The sequence below is a fragment of the Lathamus discolor genome, chromosome 1 (assembly GCF_037157495.1).
Source record: "Lathamus discolor isolate bLatDis1 chromosome 1, bLatDis1.hap1, whole genome shotgun sequence".
NCBI lineage: Eukaryota > Metazoa > Chordata > Aves > Psittaciformes > Psittacidae > Lathamus > Lathamus discolor.
The window spans coordinates 137,462,535-137,482,762 of NC_088884.1; the positions used below are offsets into that span (position 1 = coordinate 137,462,535).

Here is a 20,228-nt window from a genome sequence, read left to right on the forward strand (position 1 = left end):
TGGCGACGGTAGCGCCGGCGGGTGCCATGGCGACGCGGGTAACGCTCGGCCCGGCCTGGGGCAGCGCGGCATCGGCCGCCAGGTGGCGCCTCCGGGACACGCGCCGCCGAGCTGGCCGTGAGCCCGCCCCGACCGTTTCCCTCCCTGCGCCGCAGCGGGGCGCCCGCGGGCCCCTCCGCAGGGCCGGCGGCGGCAGCGGCGGCGGAGGAAGATGGCGGCGGCCGCCTCCGAGCAGGTCTGTCCCCGCCGAGGTGCAAGCACGGGGAGGCGGCGGGGCGGCCCCCGCCGGGGCGAGGGGAGAGCGAGGCCCAGGCCCGCCGCCCGAGCAGTCGCTCCAGCCGAGGGGCGCTGCTTGTGGAGGGGGCGGTCGGGCGGGGGCGCCGTTTTTGCGGCGGTAGCTGAGGCTGAAGCGGTGCCGGAGCCCTCCGGCGCGGAGGGCAACCCCCATGGCCGTGGCTCCCGACTGCTCGTGACAGGCGGGAAGGGGAGAAATGGCGTGTGTGACCGGCGCCGAGCTCTGTGTGGGACGGGCGGCCTCTGCCTTGCAGCGGGTAGAGGCCTGTGGAGCCCGTAGCCGTGGTGCAGCCCCGTTTTGTGCCGTGCAGCCAGCGCAATCCCTGTCAACGAAAACACTTTCTGTTTTCGAAATAAAGTGCTGTGGCGTTTCTGCGCAGGAATGTCGATGTCTTGCGTAAATAGGCGCTTGCTGCTAGTTGGTGGAGCGGAACGCAGCTGGTCAGCGCGGCCGGTATTTGCGGGAGTGCGCCGTGAGGCATCTTGTTACAGGGGCAGAAGCACGGTACGCGGCGGCGGGGCGTAAGTAAGCCTGGGGCTGAGATTGGAGCGCAGCTTCCGAGGCCTCACGCGGAGCGAGCGCTGAGTTCGCCCGTAAGGGTGCCGCTGTCACCCCGCAGCGGGCAGGGCCGAGCTGTTCCAGGGCCCGTCTCTCAGGAGCTCGGCCGTTGTCTCCACGGGCCCTTCAGTCCGAGTGAGCCTGTGCATGTGCATCTGCGCCAGTGGCAGCAGTGGGTGTGAAGTACCAGAGTCCTGAGGGGTCCTACGCAGCCTCGTCTCGCGTGCCATAGGAAGCACTGCCTAATTTAGCATAGATGCTTCAGCGCTTGTTCTAGCTAGCACTGTTTCAGCCATGTTCTCCCAGTCCTGGTGCTGTCTTCTGTGGTGCTGTCTTACCAGGTGAAAAAACATTGGAGTTCTAGCTCAATATCACATCCTTTCAAGAACACACTGCCCTCAGGACAATATGCTTACTGTTCTGTTGTACAAGATTTCCATTGCCTTTTCCCTCTTCTTTCAGTTTTCTTGCCTAGCCAATTCTGAGTTCCACCAGTGCTAGAGTGGCTTCCAGAACATCACTGAGGAAGCACACCATAAAACTGTTTGGGTCAAGCACCTCTCTCAACACCATTTCCTTGTTCCTCAGCAAAAGAAGATAACATTTTAACGGCTTCTCCATGCTTTGTATTCTAGCAAAGTTCTAATGGCCCAGTGAAGAAGTCTATGCGAGAGAAGGCTGTGGAACGCAGGAATGTTAATAAGGAGCACAACAGTAATTTTAAAGCAGGATACATCCCAATTGATGAAGACCGTCTCCATAAGACAGGGTTACGTGGCAGGAAAGGCAACTTGGCCATTTGTGTGATTGTTCTTCTTTTTATTTTGGCTGTCATCAATCTGATTGTGAGTATAATACTTTGGCTGTAAGCCTTAAGACTTAATTAATTTTGACAGTTTACTAGAGAAATAAATATTCCCATATGGATAAGAAAGGCTTAAAATGTACTGAAGGAAATTTCTCATTTATCTCCTTTCTTTTACTGTTCTTTTGTAATCTGAGCAAGATTAGATGGAAGAATCTTTCAAGTTCAGTCATGATCATTTCAGTTATCATGGTCCCAGTAAGGAACCTACTATTTATGCAACATAGAATTAGGAACCTTGAAAGCAGCTCTCCATTCCCAGAACTGAATAACAGTGAATGTGCAGTGTTACTAGTGTAGTTCAAATGCATTTGGGATAAATTTTATTTTATATATAATAAATATTTTATATATGATAAATATTTTATATATAATAACAGAGCTGTATGTGAGCATTCAGAATAAACCATCTAGTGCACTTTAAACTCTCATTGTAATTACTACCTTTTTATTGCTTGATCACTGAGAAGTAATGAATTATTTTTCATAACTTGACATCCACCTGTGAAGGTGCTTTCTTGTAGTTCAAGGGTGAGTATATCCTGAGCTCAGCTGCTTTGTTCAGGTAATTTGTTTAGCCAGTGATACCATTGTTACCCTTAAACAGGAGAAAGATTTAATATGGACATGTTTTATTTCAAATATATATATATTAGAGAGAGAGAAATTTTAGCTACCATTTCAGATGAATCTAAAAAAAATCATGTAAAATGCATTTCATAATTAAATGTGTTCTGATGCTTCGAGTATGAATTAAGCAGACTAAAGTAAATTCACACCCAAAGCTCACTTAAACACTGGCATTAATAATTATTTCAAATAAAACATCTAGTTAATACAGTACTTGTTGTGGCAAGATCCAGACGGTCAAAGTAATCTTTGAAAATGCATGTTTCTCTTTCAGATCACGCTGGTTATCTGGGCGGTGATTCGCATCGGTCCCAATGGTTGTGACAGTATGGAGTTCCATGAGAGTGGCTTGTTGCGGTTTAAGCAAGTTTCTGACATGGGTGTAATACATCCCTTGTATAAAAGCACTGTAGGAGGCAGACGTAATGAAGACTTAGTGATCACTGGAAATAATCAGCCTGTAAGTTATATCATGAATTGAAAATCTGTGAGCAACACTATGGTATTGCACTCACATTATGAATAAATGTTACACTTCAAACATCATTAACTGCATGACTTTGTTTCTGAAGATTGTATTTCAGCAAGGAACAACCAAGCTTAGTGTGGAAAAAGACAAAACTTCTATTACCAGTGATATTGGCATGGAATTTGTTGACCCACGGACACAAAATACCTTGTTCAGCACGGACTATGAAACTCATGAGTTTCATCTGCCAAATGGAGTTAAAATCTTGAATGTACAGAAGGCTTCTACAGAGAGGGTAAGTCTCCTTTAACTACCACTTTTTGTAAAAGTTCATTACAGAATTGCCTTAGAGTTGTAGAGTAATGAAAAAACAACTTTACTAATCCAATTTTTCAGGCATATTTAGAATTTTGACAAGATGTAGCTAAAAATGCAGCCCTGAAAATGTAAATCACTCTAAAAATTTAGAACAGAAATTAAATCTGACATCATTAAATGAGTGCAGTATGAGGGATACCATGCCAACTAGGCTTGTGTGTCTTTTTATTAAGCATTTACTTGTGCATGAATAACTGTTTGAGAAATCAAATTTCTATGAAAAGCTTCTCTGTTTTCATTAAGATCTTACAAAATAATTACCAGAATTTCATGTCTTTTTTGCTTCCGTTGGAGATAAATGATGATACAATCAGAATTTCAGAAGTCTTATTACAAGTATAGAGAACAATTACAGTGTTACAGGAGCCGTGTCAGTTCATGGCTTTTAGGTTAAATGAGTTCTTAGCTTGGTTTCTGCATTAAATATGATATATTTGTCAAAAAAATAAAAAACCTAAATGCTAGTGTGTGTATGTTTAAAATTTGAACTTAATGTGAGGCTAAAATTTCTTTCATGCATATCATTACTCATAACAAAGGCTTTACACATAGAGTACAGTGCATGGTTCTTTTGTATAACTTTTGTAGAGTAATACCAGTGGTTTTATAGAGGGTTGGGTGTGCCTTAGGAAGCATTGAGCAATCCAGTTAAGAACAAAGAGAATTTAGTTCTTCATGTTTCCTCTTCAAGGCTAACAATTAGATAGTATGTTCCAGGAAAAAAAACTATTCTACATACCTTCCATAATTAAGTAATCCTTATTTTTAAATGGGAATGTGGAAAACTAAAAATTGGCAGAAACTTCATAGGCATAATGGCAGAAGGGCAAAAAAGTACATTGAAGTTTTTATTAAATTGTAGCAATTTTTAAGGTAATTGAAATTACTCAGACAAACCCAAGTGACACAGTTTCATTGTTCTGTAGTACACTTGTTTTGTCACGTTCTTAGATTACCAGCAATGCAACCAGTGATCTAAACATAAAGGTTGATGGCCGTGCTATCGTCCGTGGAAATGAAGGTGTTTTCATCACAGGCAAGACCATTGAGTTTCGAATGGGGGGTAACATGGAACTTAAAGCAGTAAGTATTTCAAATCAGCATTTTGTTTGGAACAGCTTAGTTTCAAATTCAGGCTGATAATGAACTGATGTAGCTTTATATAGCTGCATGTTTTACGTGAAATAGTGTTGCATTAAAGTTTATTTGCAGTCTGTATTTAGTAGGATTTTCATAGAACCATAGAATCATAGAATAGCTAGTGTTGGAAAGGACCTTAAGATCATCTAGTTCCAGCCTCCCTGCCATGGGCAGGGACACCACAAACTAAAGGTGGCTTATTACTTTGGTGATAATTACTGGTTCAGAAGTTTCCAGGTACCAATGATTTACTACTGCTAAGAGACCAAAACCCCACAATGCAGTTAAAGCTAAGCTATTGGCTTCTGCACTGAAAAGAATACCAAAGGAAATTAATCTTCTCTTTTGGAGGCTTTACTGGGGCCAGCAACCTTAGACAGAGGAGCAGAGCACACTATCGTCTGTGCTGCTGCAGTATAACTTGCCAGCATTCATGTAAGGGTTCTGCAGGGTGGTAAGACTGCAGGGCATATGGAATGATGGAAAAGGTTAGAAGAGGATAAAAAAACAGAGATACATACACTTTCATTTCATGTGTGAATAAATTCAGTGTATTAATTCAATCTCTGATTCCCAGTTCATGTCCATATTTTCAGATGTACTGCATTTGGTAATAGGTCTGTAAAGTGAAAAGCCACTACTGCTGTCTCTCAGTATCAATCTACCATTGAAATAGCAAAGTACATTGCTGACTGTAATGGAGAAATCCAGAGGCATTATTCACAAATTGAATTAGAAAATGAAACCTTGTTGTATGTACTTGCTTTATCCTGTTGATGCCTACAGCCATCCTAAAGATGTCACTTATTCATTAAACCAGCTTGTCCTTTTCAAAAGCAACCTGCCTTGTTTAAATTAGAAGTTATACTTTTTTTTTTTCTCCTTAATAGGAAAACAGCATTATTCTGAATGGAACTGTGATGGTCAGCCCATCACGACTGCCAAGTTCTTCTTACGGGGAACAGTTTAATAATGGGAACTGGCTGCGTTTCAAGCTTTGCATGTGTGCGGATGGGACACTTTTCAAGGTCCAGGTGACAGATTATAACATGGGTTGTCAGACTTCTGTCAATCCATGTGGAGCCACACACTGAAACACAGACCACTACCAGGAGAGTTCTCTTCTGTGTTTACATGTATTTGTATGAAGTAATTGCATGCCTTCAAGGATTTCTGGTTTTACAGCAGTTTATACTAACATTTGTTACATAATATTTTTAAACAAAGGCTGTGGTGTTCAGCAGTATTATGTCACCATCGTGTTAGCGATAATAGCGGCACTGATGGAATAAGCTGTCTATCTACATGTGTACTTAAGTACCTTCCTGAATTGAGATCAGTAGAATATATTTCAAGAATGTGATCTTAGCAACAGTCTCGTCTGCCTTCAGTTGCCTTAAGAGAAGGTTTTTGTCCTACATCCCAAGACCTTGAGGGCTGCTGAGAACACATCTGCGATCTGAAGGACTTCAACAGGAATGTCAATTTGTTGTTGAAAGTGGATTTACTGGCAGATTTTTGTCTTTTCTTCATTTCTTGCCAAAGGTTGATATAATAATTTCCCCCAAAATGATGTGGTTTACCATATGGGTACTAAGAGAGGGGTAGTGGCAGATTCACTTTATAATAATGCATTATTTCTGCCATATAGTCTCATGTAGTTAAAAAAAAAATGGTAGCATAAATACTATTTGCAAAGTAATATCAGGTGTGGAAATGTAACTTTAATTTTGAAACAGTCCTGTGATAACTGAAGTGGTACTTGAGCTCCCATTCTGTCTGTGCAGTTTTGGCGTTCTACAGTTGCTTAATTTATGTGAAGTATTTATAAAACATGTTTATATTAGAAGTACATTTTAAAAGATGTAACTTGCTCACTGCCCAAAAAAATATTTTCCTGGGTGCTTTGGTATGAACTGCATATGAATCCGTTTTTTAACAGACAATCATCTAAAGCATGACTGTTGCAGCAGTGCCTGAGATCAGATCTCTTTTTCCCTGTCAATGTCAGTACTGATGTGTTACCAAGAACCCCAGAATTAAATTCTGAGGTTAAACTGCATGGGTGTAATTCTGAATGTGATGGTAGGAAATCCTGTCAGCAGAGTAAATACACATGTATCTGAATTTGGCAACAATGTCTATGGAGAGCTGGGGCCTTACAGAAACTATTTAACTGCCTTTGCAGAGGTAAGGTGTTCTGTCCTAAAAATAGACCAGCTCATTGTAAGATTCCTCCTTCCCCCACCCCATGTATATTTTCAGTTTAAAATAATCATCTTGTTTTTCAGTAGCATCAAGTAATCTTGATAATGGAGGTCACAAAGGTGACTTTGCAAGTCGCTTTTTTACAGGTTTTTCTAGATAAGCACACACTTCTCTTCCTAAAAGTTGTGCAAATGTTACACGTTCACTTCAGACTTGGTCATTTGTTACGGGAAGATAAACTGTCTACCTTTGGTTTGCTTCCAAAGTATATAGAATTCCACAAAATACAAAACAGCTCCTGTTGCAACAAGAACTTTGTATCCAAGGTCCATTTATTGTATTTAGTAGAAGTCACTAGGTCCATGTAGGGCTGGAAGGGATTACTCCTTAGGTCAGGCATTAAACCGCACAGAAGATCAGAGTAGTCATGCTTCCCTCCTTGCCCTTTGGGGACAAAACCAGAGTCTGATGCTCGATAGTTGTTGAGGTTTTGGAAATGGACAGCAGTGGAGATGTTCTAACAAAAGCAGAAGACAATAAAGCGTAGCAAAAGCCATTGAATTGCTCACATTAGAGATTATAGGAGAGTACTAACATTTTGCATACAGCCTTCATGAACACCATAATGTTACTGGAGTTAATACTTGTTAACCACTTCAACAGGTATTTTGCTAAAAACCTGCACACACCTTTGCTGCTAAGCAGTGCCTCAGTATCTGTTACAGTTAAGAGGAGGAAAGAAATTGTAACACTTTTAGAACTTTCACTCATGCTAATGGCAGTTGGTCACTTTATTTTTGTATATATTAAATATAGACACATGCACATATAAAAATATAAGCAGCTGTATCCTCAAAGCTGAAATAGATCTTGAAAATTACAGTGCATCAGAGAGTAACTTACAAACAAAGAGAATATTAAAGCTTTTCTCTGGTTAGTACTGACAGGCCTATATGCTAGTATTGGATTCTTTATCAAGAGCTCTTTTTTAAATACTGTATGCAACATAGCAGAAAGGTTTGTCACAAAGGTACTCTTAAATCCTGGGCTGGAGACTTGGTTTTGAGGTATGGACCTTTTTGTCAAAATGTAGCAAAACTGATCATGCAAAAAACCCAAATGAAATAAGTTATCATTTTGTAAGCTACTATTTATGTGTTGTTAATGTATTTTGTTGCCTTCACTACACAGTTTGAAAAATGTTGGCACCACACCTGCCTTACGTTGTGCATTTATTTGCTGGTTTTCTTCTATTTGCCTGAGGTACATTTTTCTGTTTCTTGTATTTAAAACACTGTGTGGCACATCCGTTATTTCATTCTCACAGATGCACTTAAGATTCTGTGTGTTCCAAGTACACTCTACATGCCTCTGTGTAAAATACCATCCTGGGTACATTGAAACAACTTAGATGCGAAGAGTTCTCAGCACAGGTAGAGGTGGTGGTTGTTTCAGTAGGTGAAAACCAATTGAATTTCAAATGTTTGTTTTGAAATGAAACAATAAATTCTTAAGATGCAGCTGTGGTTTGGAAGTGTTATTTGTAAGAATATAGTTGGTTATTAAAAATACATTGTTATGTTATCAACAGGGAAACTAGTGTTTTATTGACTGTAAGTATGAAGATCATTCCACACATATTTGTCATGGATTGTATGTGGTGGACTTTGCTCAGTGGTAATTGTGTGATTCCTGAAGTAGAGTTCAAAAGTCTTCACTATTGTTAGTTCACAAGTTCCTGTTGAAGCTGTGTTTCCCCACTGAAGGGCTGGAAAAGAAAGACAAGGTTGGGATTGTTTTTCGGGAGAGGTGGTGGGAGGGGAAAGATGACCGGTTATTGACTGTTCTTTTCGAAAAGTACCGAAGACTCCAAAATGGAATGTTTAGGGCAGAACATTGGCAATGCTTCCTTATTTGTTCAGTTTGATTTTGTTTAATGTCAAAGTATTTCCGCTTTCTGTTTAAGTCTTGTTATGCTGAACTTACCACCATTCTTCACTTTACATGCAGATACTATGGATAACCTTCACTTGAGTGTCGTAGCTGTGGTCCTTTACTGTCATCTTCCTGGCTCAGTGGGGACCAAGTCACAGCAGATTCTTCTTGATACGCATCACCATTCAGACTGCCAGTGGGGTGAGGAGCTCTTACTGAACTGTTCTTTTACTGGAATGTCTACTATTCCGGAGGAGATCTCACAAACAGCAATAACAGCTGATTTTAGTTACAATAATATTAAAACTTTCTTGTGCACCGATGGAAGAAACAAAGAATGGATGCTGAAACACCTGAATCTCAGTAACAATCTGATTTCTGAAGTCTCCTTAACTACTTGTAGGAATTTACCTGCTTTAGAAACATTAATCCTCAATGGTAATGCCATCCACACCCTTACACTGGACATAGCTACCCCTGCACATGGGTCATACGGAAAAACTGATCATCTCCTGCCTGCTTTGAAAGTATTGTCAATGGGAAGAAATCATCTTAATACAGTTCCAAGAGGTAAGCATTTCAAAACCTTAAACCTTGCTCCCACGGGGTAAGTTGGTTGTGGATATGATTTGGTAACATCCTACTAAATTCAGAATGTGATCATCTCTATTAGTTACATGTAAAATGAGGAAAAGTTCCACCTGTGTGCAAATACAGAGACTGAAACAAATGGGTTGTGGGTTTTATACAGTCTTTGCAATCGTAATGCCTTCATGTCAGTCAGATATAACCAAACTTATCCTCTGCGACCCCAAGCAGTATTTTTGTTTGTGGTACAGAAAGGGAAATAAGGATCTCTGGAAAAACATCAGCCTCCATAACCCAGTCGTGAACCTTAACATCAAGAAAATTATGGATAATGAATTTCATACTACTCTTCAGAAGAATGTCAATAATCTTAAATAAAGCTTACTCTGATTTCAGTATTTCACAAAGTCAAGAAAATGTATTTTTCTCAGTCAAAACAATTTTGCTCTGTGCCATCTGACACCCAAGCAGTGACACCTGGTGACAGGAGAGGGCTGTAAGGTTTCAATAGACTCCTAGAAAGTGTTTGTCACCCCTGAACTATGCTGGGCATCACAGCCTTTATGACAGCCTTTGTCCTCATAAACAGGTGATTCATATTGTCTAAAACAGTGGCTAAATGAAGAGGCTGCCATATGAGCAGTGCTATCCTGTATGTTGTTTGCTGAATTTAACTGATCTTTGATAATATACCAGTGCTTCACATTGTCCAGACAATGGTTAAATGAAGCAGAAACTGCCATACATACATTTCTGGCACAAATTTAGCTTCAGGGAAGCATCCAAACTACAATTCTTCATGCAGGTGCAAGAAAGAATTTATGAGCTGCCAGAACTTCTGAATGCCTTTCCTACCAGCTGCCTCTAGTTTTACAGCAGGAATGAATCATTCCCTCTGCTTTTCACAATAAACCCAAAGATCAATTACTCAAGGAACAGCACAGCAAACTGCAGTAAGAGGTTTCCAGCAAACTAGATGACACCAAGGGCAAAATGTTTACAGACAAATAGTGGCTTTTCAACAATGCTGTATGATCAAAAATCATTTTAGAGTGACATTCAAGTGTTACAAACTGTGGTGAGGTCAAGTGTCATGCGCTGGCTGTCTCATCGGAACTTGCAGGCTGGAGCTTTGGGGGCTGGCCACGCAGCACCTGAGAAAAAGGAGGTGTCACCAGCATTCAAAAGAGCTGCTTACAGAAGACAGATGCTGTTATAACTAGGATATGCTGAGGAAGACACTGTCATGCTTTTGATAATTCACTGGCAGACAGGTGTAAGAAACAACACATTTCTGTTTTCAGTCAGGTTTATATCCTGTGAGTGTGGTTCAAATGGGAAACTCCCACGGACTTGCAAAGGGCAATGAGTAAGAGATATTGTATCACCTTTTGCATCTCCATCATTTATTTACAATTAACATACTTGGATTTCATAAACTGAGCATATTCCACCCTTTTCCCACTTTTCCTTTCCTACCTCCAGTTCTCCAGAGAGATGTGCTCAAAGCACAGAGATCACAGTCAGAATAATTTTGATAGCACAAAGGAATGTTACTGCTTTTACGGAGCTGTGAACCTTTAAAACATGCATTGGTAGTGAATGTATTAACATGCTGCCTGCTGCTGATGCTGTGCAACTTTTAGAATGGGACAACCACTAGATAAGAAGGGCATCATAACTCAAAGCCTGCAGCCACTCCTTGCAATAGTCAGGAATGGAAGGAATTTTGATGCAAAGACTTTTAAAAAGCCACTTGATGCAGTTGGAAAAACAAGGACATGAATTGTGAAACAGTTTTGCTCTTCCTAGGACTGGGCCTGCTGCAGTCTCTGCAAACTGTCCATATGTCATCCAATGGCATACAACACATCGATCTGAACGATTTTCAGAACTGTTCACAGCTGAAGGACATCGACTTGCGAAACAACCACATAACTAAAATTCATCCAGACGCCTTCAGGGAGCTCAACAAATTACAGGTTGCAAAGCAGTACTACAACTGTTTCAGTGTTTTGTATTAATTGCTGTTAAAGATATTAATTATCAGCTATTCAGCAGGATTGTATTGGTCTTTGATTATTATATTATTATACAATTTTAAAAACTAAAGCAAATGGTGAAAATAATCATTATTGATATATAATATATGCTTTTCATATACAGGAAAACATACACTTGTAAATATACAAAATATAACCATAAATTCACCGTTTATTTATGCCACAAACCAATCCATAACTGACTTAAACACACACACGTCCTTCTCTACTATCATCCCTTCCGTGGTGAGGGCCCTGCGGCTTCCCATGCACACAGAGGTAGTCTACAATGGGAGAATTCTAAATATACCACAGTTTAAATTTTCATTAAAATTACAAAGCTTAGAAAAATATTACTGCAATCCTGACCAGAGGTATTGCCCTGTGAGTGCGAAGTGCTTGTATGCTAAAGGAAATGCTCTTGTTGATACTGCAGTTAGGATTCCATTGTAAGGCTTATCAAATTAATTCTGACTTATTTCCAACTAGGTGGTAGATCTCCGTGGAAATGCTCTGGCAGCCCCCCTACCACAGATACTGATCAGCTTGAACTCTTTTCAAATTGAAGTGGATTTGCCAAATAATGCCTGGGTATTTAATTGCAGACTGAATGCTTTCAAGCATTTCATTCATTTTCTTTTAGACCCCACAAGGAAAAAAATGAGTATTTCATACAATAAATCTGGCACCAGCTCACAGAAACCTCTGCTCTATCTTTCAAGTTCGCATTTAAACTGCAGCGACAGTGTTTTGCTCAAGGGGGCTGCCATCCCAACAGGGAAGATGGTAGTGCTAAACTGTAACTTGGACAACACAAGAGGTATGTAAAACAGGGGCTCCATCCATATGTTACTAAAAAAGAGATGTGTGCAGAATGATCAAAGAAATCTGTTTTAAAAAGTGGATTTCCAAAGTTCCTGTTTAAAAACAACTGAACGACAATGAACATGCAAATTATTTCATTATAAAGGAGTATACCCGTTAGAATATTTGATTGTCATATTTCTCCACAGAAGTCTTCATCTTCTTCTTTACATTAAACTAATAATGATGCCCAATTATACACAAATAAATTTCACTAAGCAGTACATTGCAAATTTATCGGTTAATTTTGGAACGCAAACAAAGGATTGAATAGCAGGGTTGCGCATCTGGGGCATCTAGAGAACTGAGAAGGATACAGTAACATTTCTGGTGTCCATCTGTAGCAAAATAAAATGAAAGTTTATTTGCAGGGGAGAGGATTTCTATTTCTCCTACATAAGTACAGCTACTGTAGCCCACAGTCAGCATTTCCAATTAATACAGAGCTAGGACTTCCCACGCAGAAGGAAAACTTAAGACCAAACTTGGAACAGAAGGTGTGTTTGCCCTCTGCCATAAGGCAGAATGGTTTAACTCTACTGGACAATAGCACTTTGTCATGGTTTAAGACTGCTACTGCTTTGAGGTGAGTAGGCTTTCCCCTCAAAACTCTCACCCCCAAATGAAAATACACAGTTTCCATCAGATATGCCACCTGCTTTGTCTGTTGACAAGGAGTCATGGAAACTGATCAACACACTGGATTGCACCAAAACTCAACTGGGAACACAAGCAAATCCAAAGGCAAAGGGCTACGTACAACCTTAAACCATTCCAAAAGCCAACAACCAGCCATGGTCTACACCAGCTAAAGTTTGGAACAATTGCTCAGTAGATAGATACAAATATCTTTGGTTTTCAAATCTTACTGTTGCAGTCAAAGCAGTAACTAGAGGAAAATCACAGTGATTGGCACACTGAGAGTTAACGAGTGAAGCTTTAGCTCATTGCTGCACACAGTGAGCGTGTCCACAGTGGAGAACGTCTGGCTATAAATACAGCTCTTCCACAAGGGACATCAGCAGGTGTTTCTAGTACAACCCAGAACACACTTATCTAATTCCAGTGATCTCCTCCCTCACACATGATATTTTTCTTGTAATGCCTCCTATTAAGACCCCATAGGTACAGTTTTAAAGCGGGGTGGGGGAGGGGGAGTATATGATGGTTTAACAGATACCTGGTAAAATGACACAGGATGGATAAAAAGAAAATGGATTTTACAATAAATAGCTGAAATTATCAAAGATAGGTCAGAGCATATTCTTACAGAAGTAACCTGACCCCAAAAACCAAGTATTCTGTTTTTAAGAAAGATTTAGTTTCTATTTTCTTCTTTTCCAGGTAATAAGAATGGAGCCTCTTGGTGGACACCTAACGGCAGAATTTCAAAAGATACGAGTCTTCCTCATATGACACTGGATAAAATGAATAATTTAGTGATACACAATGCTGAGAAAGCTGCTGAAGGGTTATATTTGTGTATTTCTAATACAACAAAGAAGAAATATCTCATCTATGATATACAGGTGAAAGAAAGGGGCTCAACATTTTTGGTTCGCAAAGCCCGAGATGCTAACCCTGCTTTGCGACAAGAAAGAACAGAGCAAGACCTTACACTGGCTGTGTGCCTCTCGGTGCTCATTACATTTGTTTGTGCTTTTTGCCTGGGTGCTTTTGCTAGACCCTACCTTGGAAGCCTGTGGAGACTTATGTGCAGGAACAAGAACTCAGCTTCAGAACGTACTTACTGTAACCAAGCTTTTTCAGATGAAACCTTGAGCAGAAAGTGCTCTGCAAGCACAAGCAAACCAACCAATACACAACACAGCTTGTTCATTTGTGATGAGGATTCTTCAAGGAACGTATACATTCTTCCTACAGAAACTTGTACTTCGCAAGCAAATGTCATTGGTAGCAGTGTACGTGCACCAAATACTGAAGGAGAGTACCAGAAACAAAGCAATGATGAGACCAACGTGAAGAAAAAAGCTTTTTTTTCAGACATCAAAACTAGCATCAGCAATGATGAAAATGTAAATGTTGATGATAATGGACTGTTTTCTGTAAGGATAGATGACAAGGACAGCAAGGAAGTAACGCCAAGAAAATTAAAGAGTAATGAAATTTCACTACAGAAAGATCCAATATATGCAAATAATGAAGCCTCAGAGAAGAGCAGGATCCCTCCCATATGCAGGAGATCAAACGCTGACTCTTACTCACACCACACCGACTCTTCAGATTCAGATTTACCCTTCAAGGGAGAAACTGGCTTTCCACTTTCTACAGTACAAGCATGTACAGTTGCACAAGATTCTAGGAACAGCAAGGTAAGCAACAGCTCTGCTCTGCTGCAGTCTGGTATCACAAAGGCTACACCAGATTCTCCTGAAAGAAAAGGTGTTGTTCCACAAAACAAAGCCATGAGCACTACAAAATGTATGCCTGGAAGGCAAAGCTGTGACAAACAACTTTGTCTAAGAGGCAACATAAATCTAACCAGTGATGTGGGAGATTTTATTTTACCTGGTAGCTGCAGAAGAAATACAAATATTGAGAATTTAAGCATCTACCAAACAACAGAAAACTCTCCTCTTACAGAGTACAACTGTAAAGCACAACCCACAAATGAAAGAGGTGCTTCCGCAGATATATTCAATGACAGTTCTTCAGATGAGGGGGCTCCATTCACAATGAGCGACTGTAGTTCTTTAGCAGACTTTGAACTGGAACAAGCTGATGTTAGAGACAACCTGCCTGTCTGTCAGTCGTCACTAGAGGAAGCTGATAGGAACAGTGGAACTGAGAAGTGCTCAACACTGCCAGAATCTGCAAACCTTGCCGCTGGACTTCAGCGTGTTGGGGAAAATGAAGACAAGAACGTGCATTTTGAAACCACTATTAATTATGGATCAGATACCATCATGCTTGAAACAGCGCTGCCTTACACTGATAAATGCAGCACCCACATAAGCACGTCAGATCCAGACACAATTAGTTCTGCAAATCAAGATGTTCCTGTTACGTTTGATCACTTTATTAATGCCGAGTCAGCAGCACAGACCTTGGTTTCTGATTCTCTCTGCAATCCAAGTGCAGGTTTTGGTAACATGTTACTTTCATTACAACATTCCCCTATGTATGATGCAGATACAGAGAACACTCCTGAAGAGGCTGAGCAGCAGCCAGATCAGTTTCCCACTGAACCACAGCATTCCCTCAGCTTCAGTCCCACTGGACAAAAGGCAAATACACCAGAGGGAAATACAGATGAACACAGAGATAGGAACTCCTCCGAAAAGAATCATGGTGAAGGAGGCATAGCACAAAGAAACACATCTGAAGACAGTGATTTCCTTTTTGCTCCCATTGATACTGGTTTGAATGATATTGTTAAAAGAACATCACTACCGCATTCCAGCAACAACTCACGTCCTCACTCTCTGCCTGAACACACAGCTGAAAAACAGCTGACAGTTATTACAGAGACAGAACACTTGCTGCCACAGAGGAAGCAGGAGAACACACCTAAGGCTCGTGCAGATGTAATGCAAAGAGGTTTTAATGAGAAAAACTGTGATGGATACATGGAATTACAGGATACCGGAAACTGCAACCTGCCTGAAGCAGCAGATTTGGTGCATCTTCACTCTTCTGGGAAAACACAACCAATATTCAACACAGAAGATCATTTGCAACTGGAACAGAGTGATGAGGACGCATATTCCCTCTCAGTCCCACAAGGCTTCTCCAGTGAAAGCACACGATACAGGTCATGTTCATTCCCACAAACAACTACAGGGAATACAATCTCCGAAAGCACTGACTCCAGAAAGGTGGAGGATGACACTACTTTGACAGGACTGCACGACAATTCTACAGCGGCTGTCAACCTCCAAAATTCAAGCGAGAAACTCCATAAAAGAAGTCAGACCAATTTAGGACAGGGACAGGTTTTTGTCAAGAAGAAGAGAGCATTTGATGGATTTGCGAAGGTTTTGGAAAGCAGGAGAACAAACTTCAATAGCTGAGACACAAAAACGTAACACTAAGCTTCCCCAGTGTTTATGTCACACAGTAGTTGCAAAAATGATTGTGTCTTAAAATGAAGTGTGTAACTTTTAATAATTGTTAAGTAGCCTGGGTTGGTTTTGCTGGGGTTTCGGTAACCCTCGGTACAACCATCTATCTGCCTTTAAGTTCCGAAAGCCAAGTTATGGAACTAGAGTGTATGTCCAATTTAAAACCACTCTAATTCCAAAGGGTAATTTGGGTCAGAAGCCATGGACTTCTTTAAGGGTACTTGTAAAAAAAGAAAACAACCACGAATAGATTTCATGGAAACCAACTCTAGGATACTTAAAAGAGTAAACTACTTGGTAGTTGTACCTGCTAATAAAGCTTTTGCTGAGTTACAATAATATATATTTACTTTCTTATTATTGTTGGTACTAAGATATTAGTTTCCCTTTGTATTGGCCTCTAATATGGACTGTTTTGTTTCTTTGTCTAAAATAAATATAACACTGAAATTATCCTTACACTGTCACTGTGTTTTCCTGTGGGACTCACCCTATACAGTGAAATAGTGCATATTACTCTCTTCTGCTTTTTGAACCAAATTTGTGGATTAAGTGTCTCTGAACACCCCCAGTTTTGCAGAGATAGGTAAAGTGTGAGCAGTATTAAATTACACATAAAAAATGAGGTTTTAACTTGTCAAGACAGAGAGAGAAATGGAACTCTCCTTTCTCAAAGAAACAGAATTCAAACCTTGCAGAAAAGTCAGCTATGGAAACGCAGCTACCTGCAGTTTGCAGGTGTGCTGACACAGGCAGAGTAATTGAAGAAAAGCCAGCCTACTATTACTAAGCTATAATTCCCTAGGAAAAAGGATCCTATACCCACTTCAGAATTTTACTTAAGAGGGGCAAATCAAGAGCAGCTCAGAACTGCTGTGTAAGACCATCAATTGCTTGATGTAAAGTAACTTTTTCTAAGCCAAAAGATAACAAATCTTAAGTTTTTCCCTGAACATGGCCCAAGGCCCTTTTAACGTACACAGTATCATGGACGTAGTCTTTGAAGGGAAATGGCATTACGAAGGGGAACAGGCCCAGGTTCCCATTAAACATAGGCTGGCTGGCAACTCAGGGAAAACCCTGTCATGCAGACACAATTAATTCACTAAAAGCTCTGAACAGAAGAACACATTTCAGTTCCACCAGATGAAAATCCAACGGTGCAGGTACATCTCTGGAACTATCTTTAGACAGAAAGCTAGGACAGAAGAAACCGCTGCTGACAGAAGCTAGTGATCTGTTCGCTTCACATGTTGGAGCTAAAAAAGAACTACTGCAAAAAAACTCGAGGCAAGGAAAAGCAGCTGAAGGAGACCAGTACTGGTATTACTCGATCTCTTGAAAACCATTTTCTTTAGTGCCTTGAGTTCCAACAATTACTTACTGTAGTGGTTTAACCCTAGCTGGTGACCAAGTGCCATGGGCAAACATGTACCATCACAATTACCAGTTAAACACTTACCGAGCCAAGTCACTTCTGCTTAGATTTCCTTCACAGACAATCAATCTGCTGCACTCACACAGATCTTCTTGCCTACCAATTAATTCTTGGAAGATTTCTGTCCTTTTTTGCTTCAGTACTCAGTGATACTTAAAATGCTAACTAGGTAACTAAGAACTTTATTAAGAGCAGGTACTGGCTTCATTCCTTCAGTAGGAGTCCACTCAGGAACCAAGGACGAGATCATCTTCTGAAGAAACTGGTCCATTTGTCATCACATTATTCATGAGTTTAAGGGTCAGATTTTGTTTTCAGTTTTTCAAACACAAGCAAAGGTTTTACACATTTCACTGTCCACAATTGTTCCTACTCCAAGTAGACAAGAACTAAACAACAAAACACGGCAACCTGCCAAAATCACAGCATCCCCAGAAATGTAGCTAAAATAAAGTTACCCAATAAACTCATTCCTTGATTATACAAGTGTCTGTAACTGTTATACCCTATTCTACTGCAATTTTTCTCTCCTAAACCCCATGTAGTCTCAATCTCATGTAATGCCTTGGCATCTATTGAATTTAAGGCTGCTGTTCTCAGAGAACAGAATGTGACAAAAAACAACTGTGTTTTCAGAAGCTGTCTAGAAGGAAAAAACTGGGTAATATGAGTGTGATTCCTCATAGGAACAGCTACAGAGCCACCAGAAGTAGAAAACAGAGCAGTATTTCCTCACCACCAGTGCTCATAACTGGCTTTTCAGTATAGCTCATTATACAGACAAGTTACTTGTGGCCAAAGCAACTTAAAAAATGGAATACATAAAAAAGCACAGACTTGCTCATTATGGCATGTATGAGTCTTCACACAGTGTTGACAGACCATTCTCCAAGGCCTGTCTGTCACCTTTTGGCTGTACCAGCTGCTAGCAAGTTAAGAAATGTAACTGCCTAAGCAAGGCAATTTTGTGGATCACAAGAAAAAGACCAAACTGGCTCAAGTGCTGTCTCATACACAGCAAAGCTTTGTCATTTGCTACAGTTCAGCAGGCTTTCAAAATGTAAATTGCAAAATCATTTTCTCTTTTTTCCTGACCATGGGGATGCTGCAGTGGGGATGCTGCAGTGGTGATGCAGGCAGTCCACTGCTTGTGAGAAGCTGCAAGTGTAATGCCATACACTTACAGAAAAATAGTTATTTGCTGTGCTAATCAGGTAAATTTTCTTCCTTGTCAAGGGATTTTTAACATGGGACAAAGTATTTAATTCTGCTGTCAGAATACTGTTGATGTTCTGTCTCAAACTTACCTTCAGATTTATGCTTGATCTTGTGCCATTCTTTGCTACTGATCTCTCCACTCTTGGCATCACTTCATGCAAACGCACTCAGCTGCTTCTCATTCATACTAGTTCCTCGCTTCATCAGCAGTTGCTCTTAAAGTTCATATAAAACCTATTTTCTGTGGCTTCCAAGCAGTGCTCCTTTTACTCTGCTCCTCTCCATCCACTCTATTTCATCATGCACTTTTGTATACAATAGCTGTAGTCTCTCCATTCACCAGCACACTTTGAGGTTTTATCCACTCCCTTTCCTTTCCACTTCAGCTGGTATCGATCCACTGTATCCTGCTCACACCAGTATCTTCCCTAGTTTAGTTGGTTTGGTCACTGAGAATTTTCTGGAATACCCACACCACTACAAAATCAGCTGCTGATAGAGGAGCAGAAGTTTTATGTTTTACTTTTCTTTCTCCATGCACAGGAGTTACCACTGCAGAGAGGAGTAACTGCAACTGCTCTCCAGGGAAGCTGAAACTTCATCAGCTTCGTCAGTAACTTCAGGTAGCAAAACTCACACTCAGGTAAGACTTCTGTTACTATCACAGGTGACAGTGGGTAAACAGACCAAGTCACAGAATAGGCTTGATGACAGAGGTGGCTGAGCATATGCTGTATGAATGTGCACATGAAGCACGAGGAGGCAGCCAAAAGGATGTTGGTAATACTCTGGGCACAATTCCTTACAGGGCAAGTGTGCTGAGCTCTAGTGTTGACAGGACATAATATCCCTCATACACTGAATCGGTATAGGAAACATTAAAGAAGTCTTAAGAGTACACAGAGAACTACAGTAATCAGAATGAAATAAAGCTCTCATTTTCTAACACATATTTATGATCCTTGGATAACTATCAAGTTGTTTGCTGTAGGTACAAAGCATTTCATTTGTTCCAGAGTTCACTGGTAACTAGGCTGGAAAATAACCCTTGAAGAAAAGACATTCGCATCTAACCTACATATAATTAAAATCAGAAACTATTTGAATAGTAATATTAAAGTTTTCATGGTAGAGAAGACTATGACTCACCTCCTCTTATAGATGCAAGAAGCAGGCTACATTCTGAGAACTGATGAAGGCAATCCTAGCCTTCCCTAATGTGAACATAATGAAGAACCGTGTCTCCAGAATGGGCTCTACATTACAATATTCTAACTGTACTGTAAATGCAGTAAATGTACTGTAAATAACATTTTAAGTCAAAAGCCTTAGGACTGGCAGCTCAAATAGTGCAAAATATTAAAAAACCCAATTTCTTATGGTCTCTAACATGTTCTCCTTATTTTCTCTGCCAGCTTTTAAGTCTGTTTCGTATTAAAAATCAGATTTGTAATTCTGCAAGCAATATAAAGCAGTAAAATTAACTAATGGCTCCTTTAAAATCTGTATTTGTGA

The 20,228-nt window shown here is 40.4% G+C and overlaps 2 protein-coding genes across 3 annotated transcripts; both read left to right on the plus strand.

Moving 5' to 3' along the window:
• Window positions 1-158: 158 nt before the first annotated feature.
• Window positions 159-6,247, plus strand: SGCB (sarcoglycan beta). The gene is made up of 6 exons (XM_065697420.1): window positions 159-235; window positions 1,489-1,698; window positions 2,623-2,808; window positions 2,921-3,112; window positions 4,147-4,278; window positions 5,226-6,247. Exons 1-6 carry the CDS (start codon window positions 212-214, stop codon window positions 5,427-5,429), a joined length of 948 nt encoding a protein of 315 aa, XP_065553492.1. The 5' UTR covers window positions 159-211; the 3' UTR covers window positions 5,430-6,247.
• A 686-nt stretch (window positions 6,248-6,933) lies between these two features.
• LRRC66 (leucine rich repeat containing 66) lies at window positions 6,934-16,510 on the plus strand. 2 transcript variants are annotated; one of them, XM_065697408.1, is made up of 5 exons: window positions 6,934-8,329; window positions 8,554-9,048; window positions 10,879-11,048; window positions 11,598-11,928; window positions 13,317-16,510. In XM_065697408.1, exons 2-5 carry the CDS (start codon window positions 8,559-8,561, stop codon window positions 16,004-16,006), a joined length of 3,681 nt encoding a protein of 1,226 aa, XP_065553480.1. In that variant the 5' UTR covers window positions 6,934-8,329; window positions 8,554-8,558; the 3' UTR covers window positions 16,007-16,510. The 2 variants fall into 2 exon arrangements, with proteins under 2 accessions (XP_065553480.1, XP_065553471.1); XM_065697399.1 differs by having other exon boundaries at window positions 6,934-9,048.
• The last annotated feature ends 3,718 nt before the right edge of the window (window positions 16,511-20,228 follow it).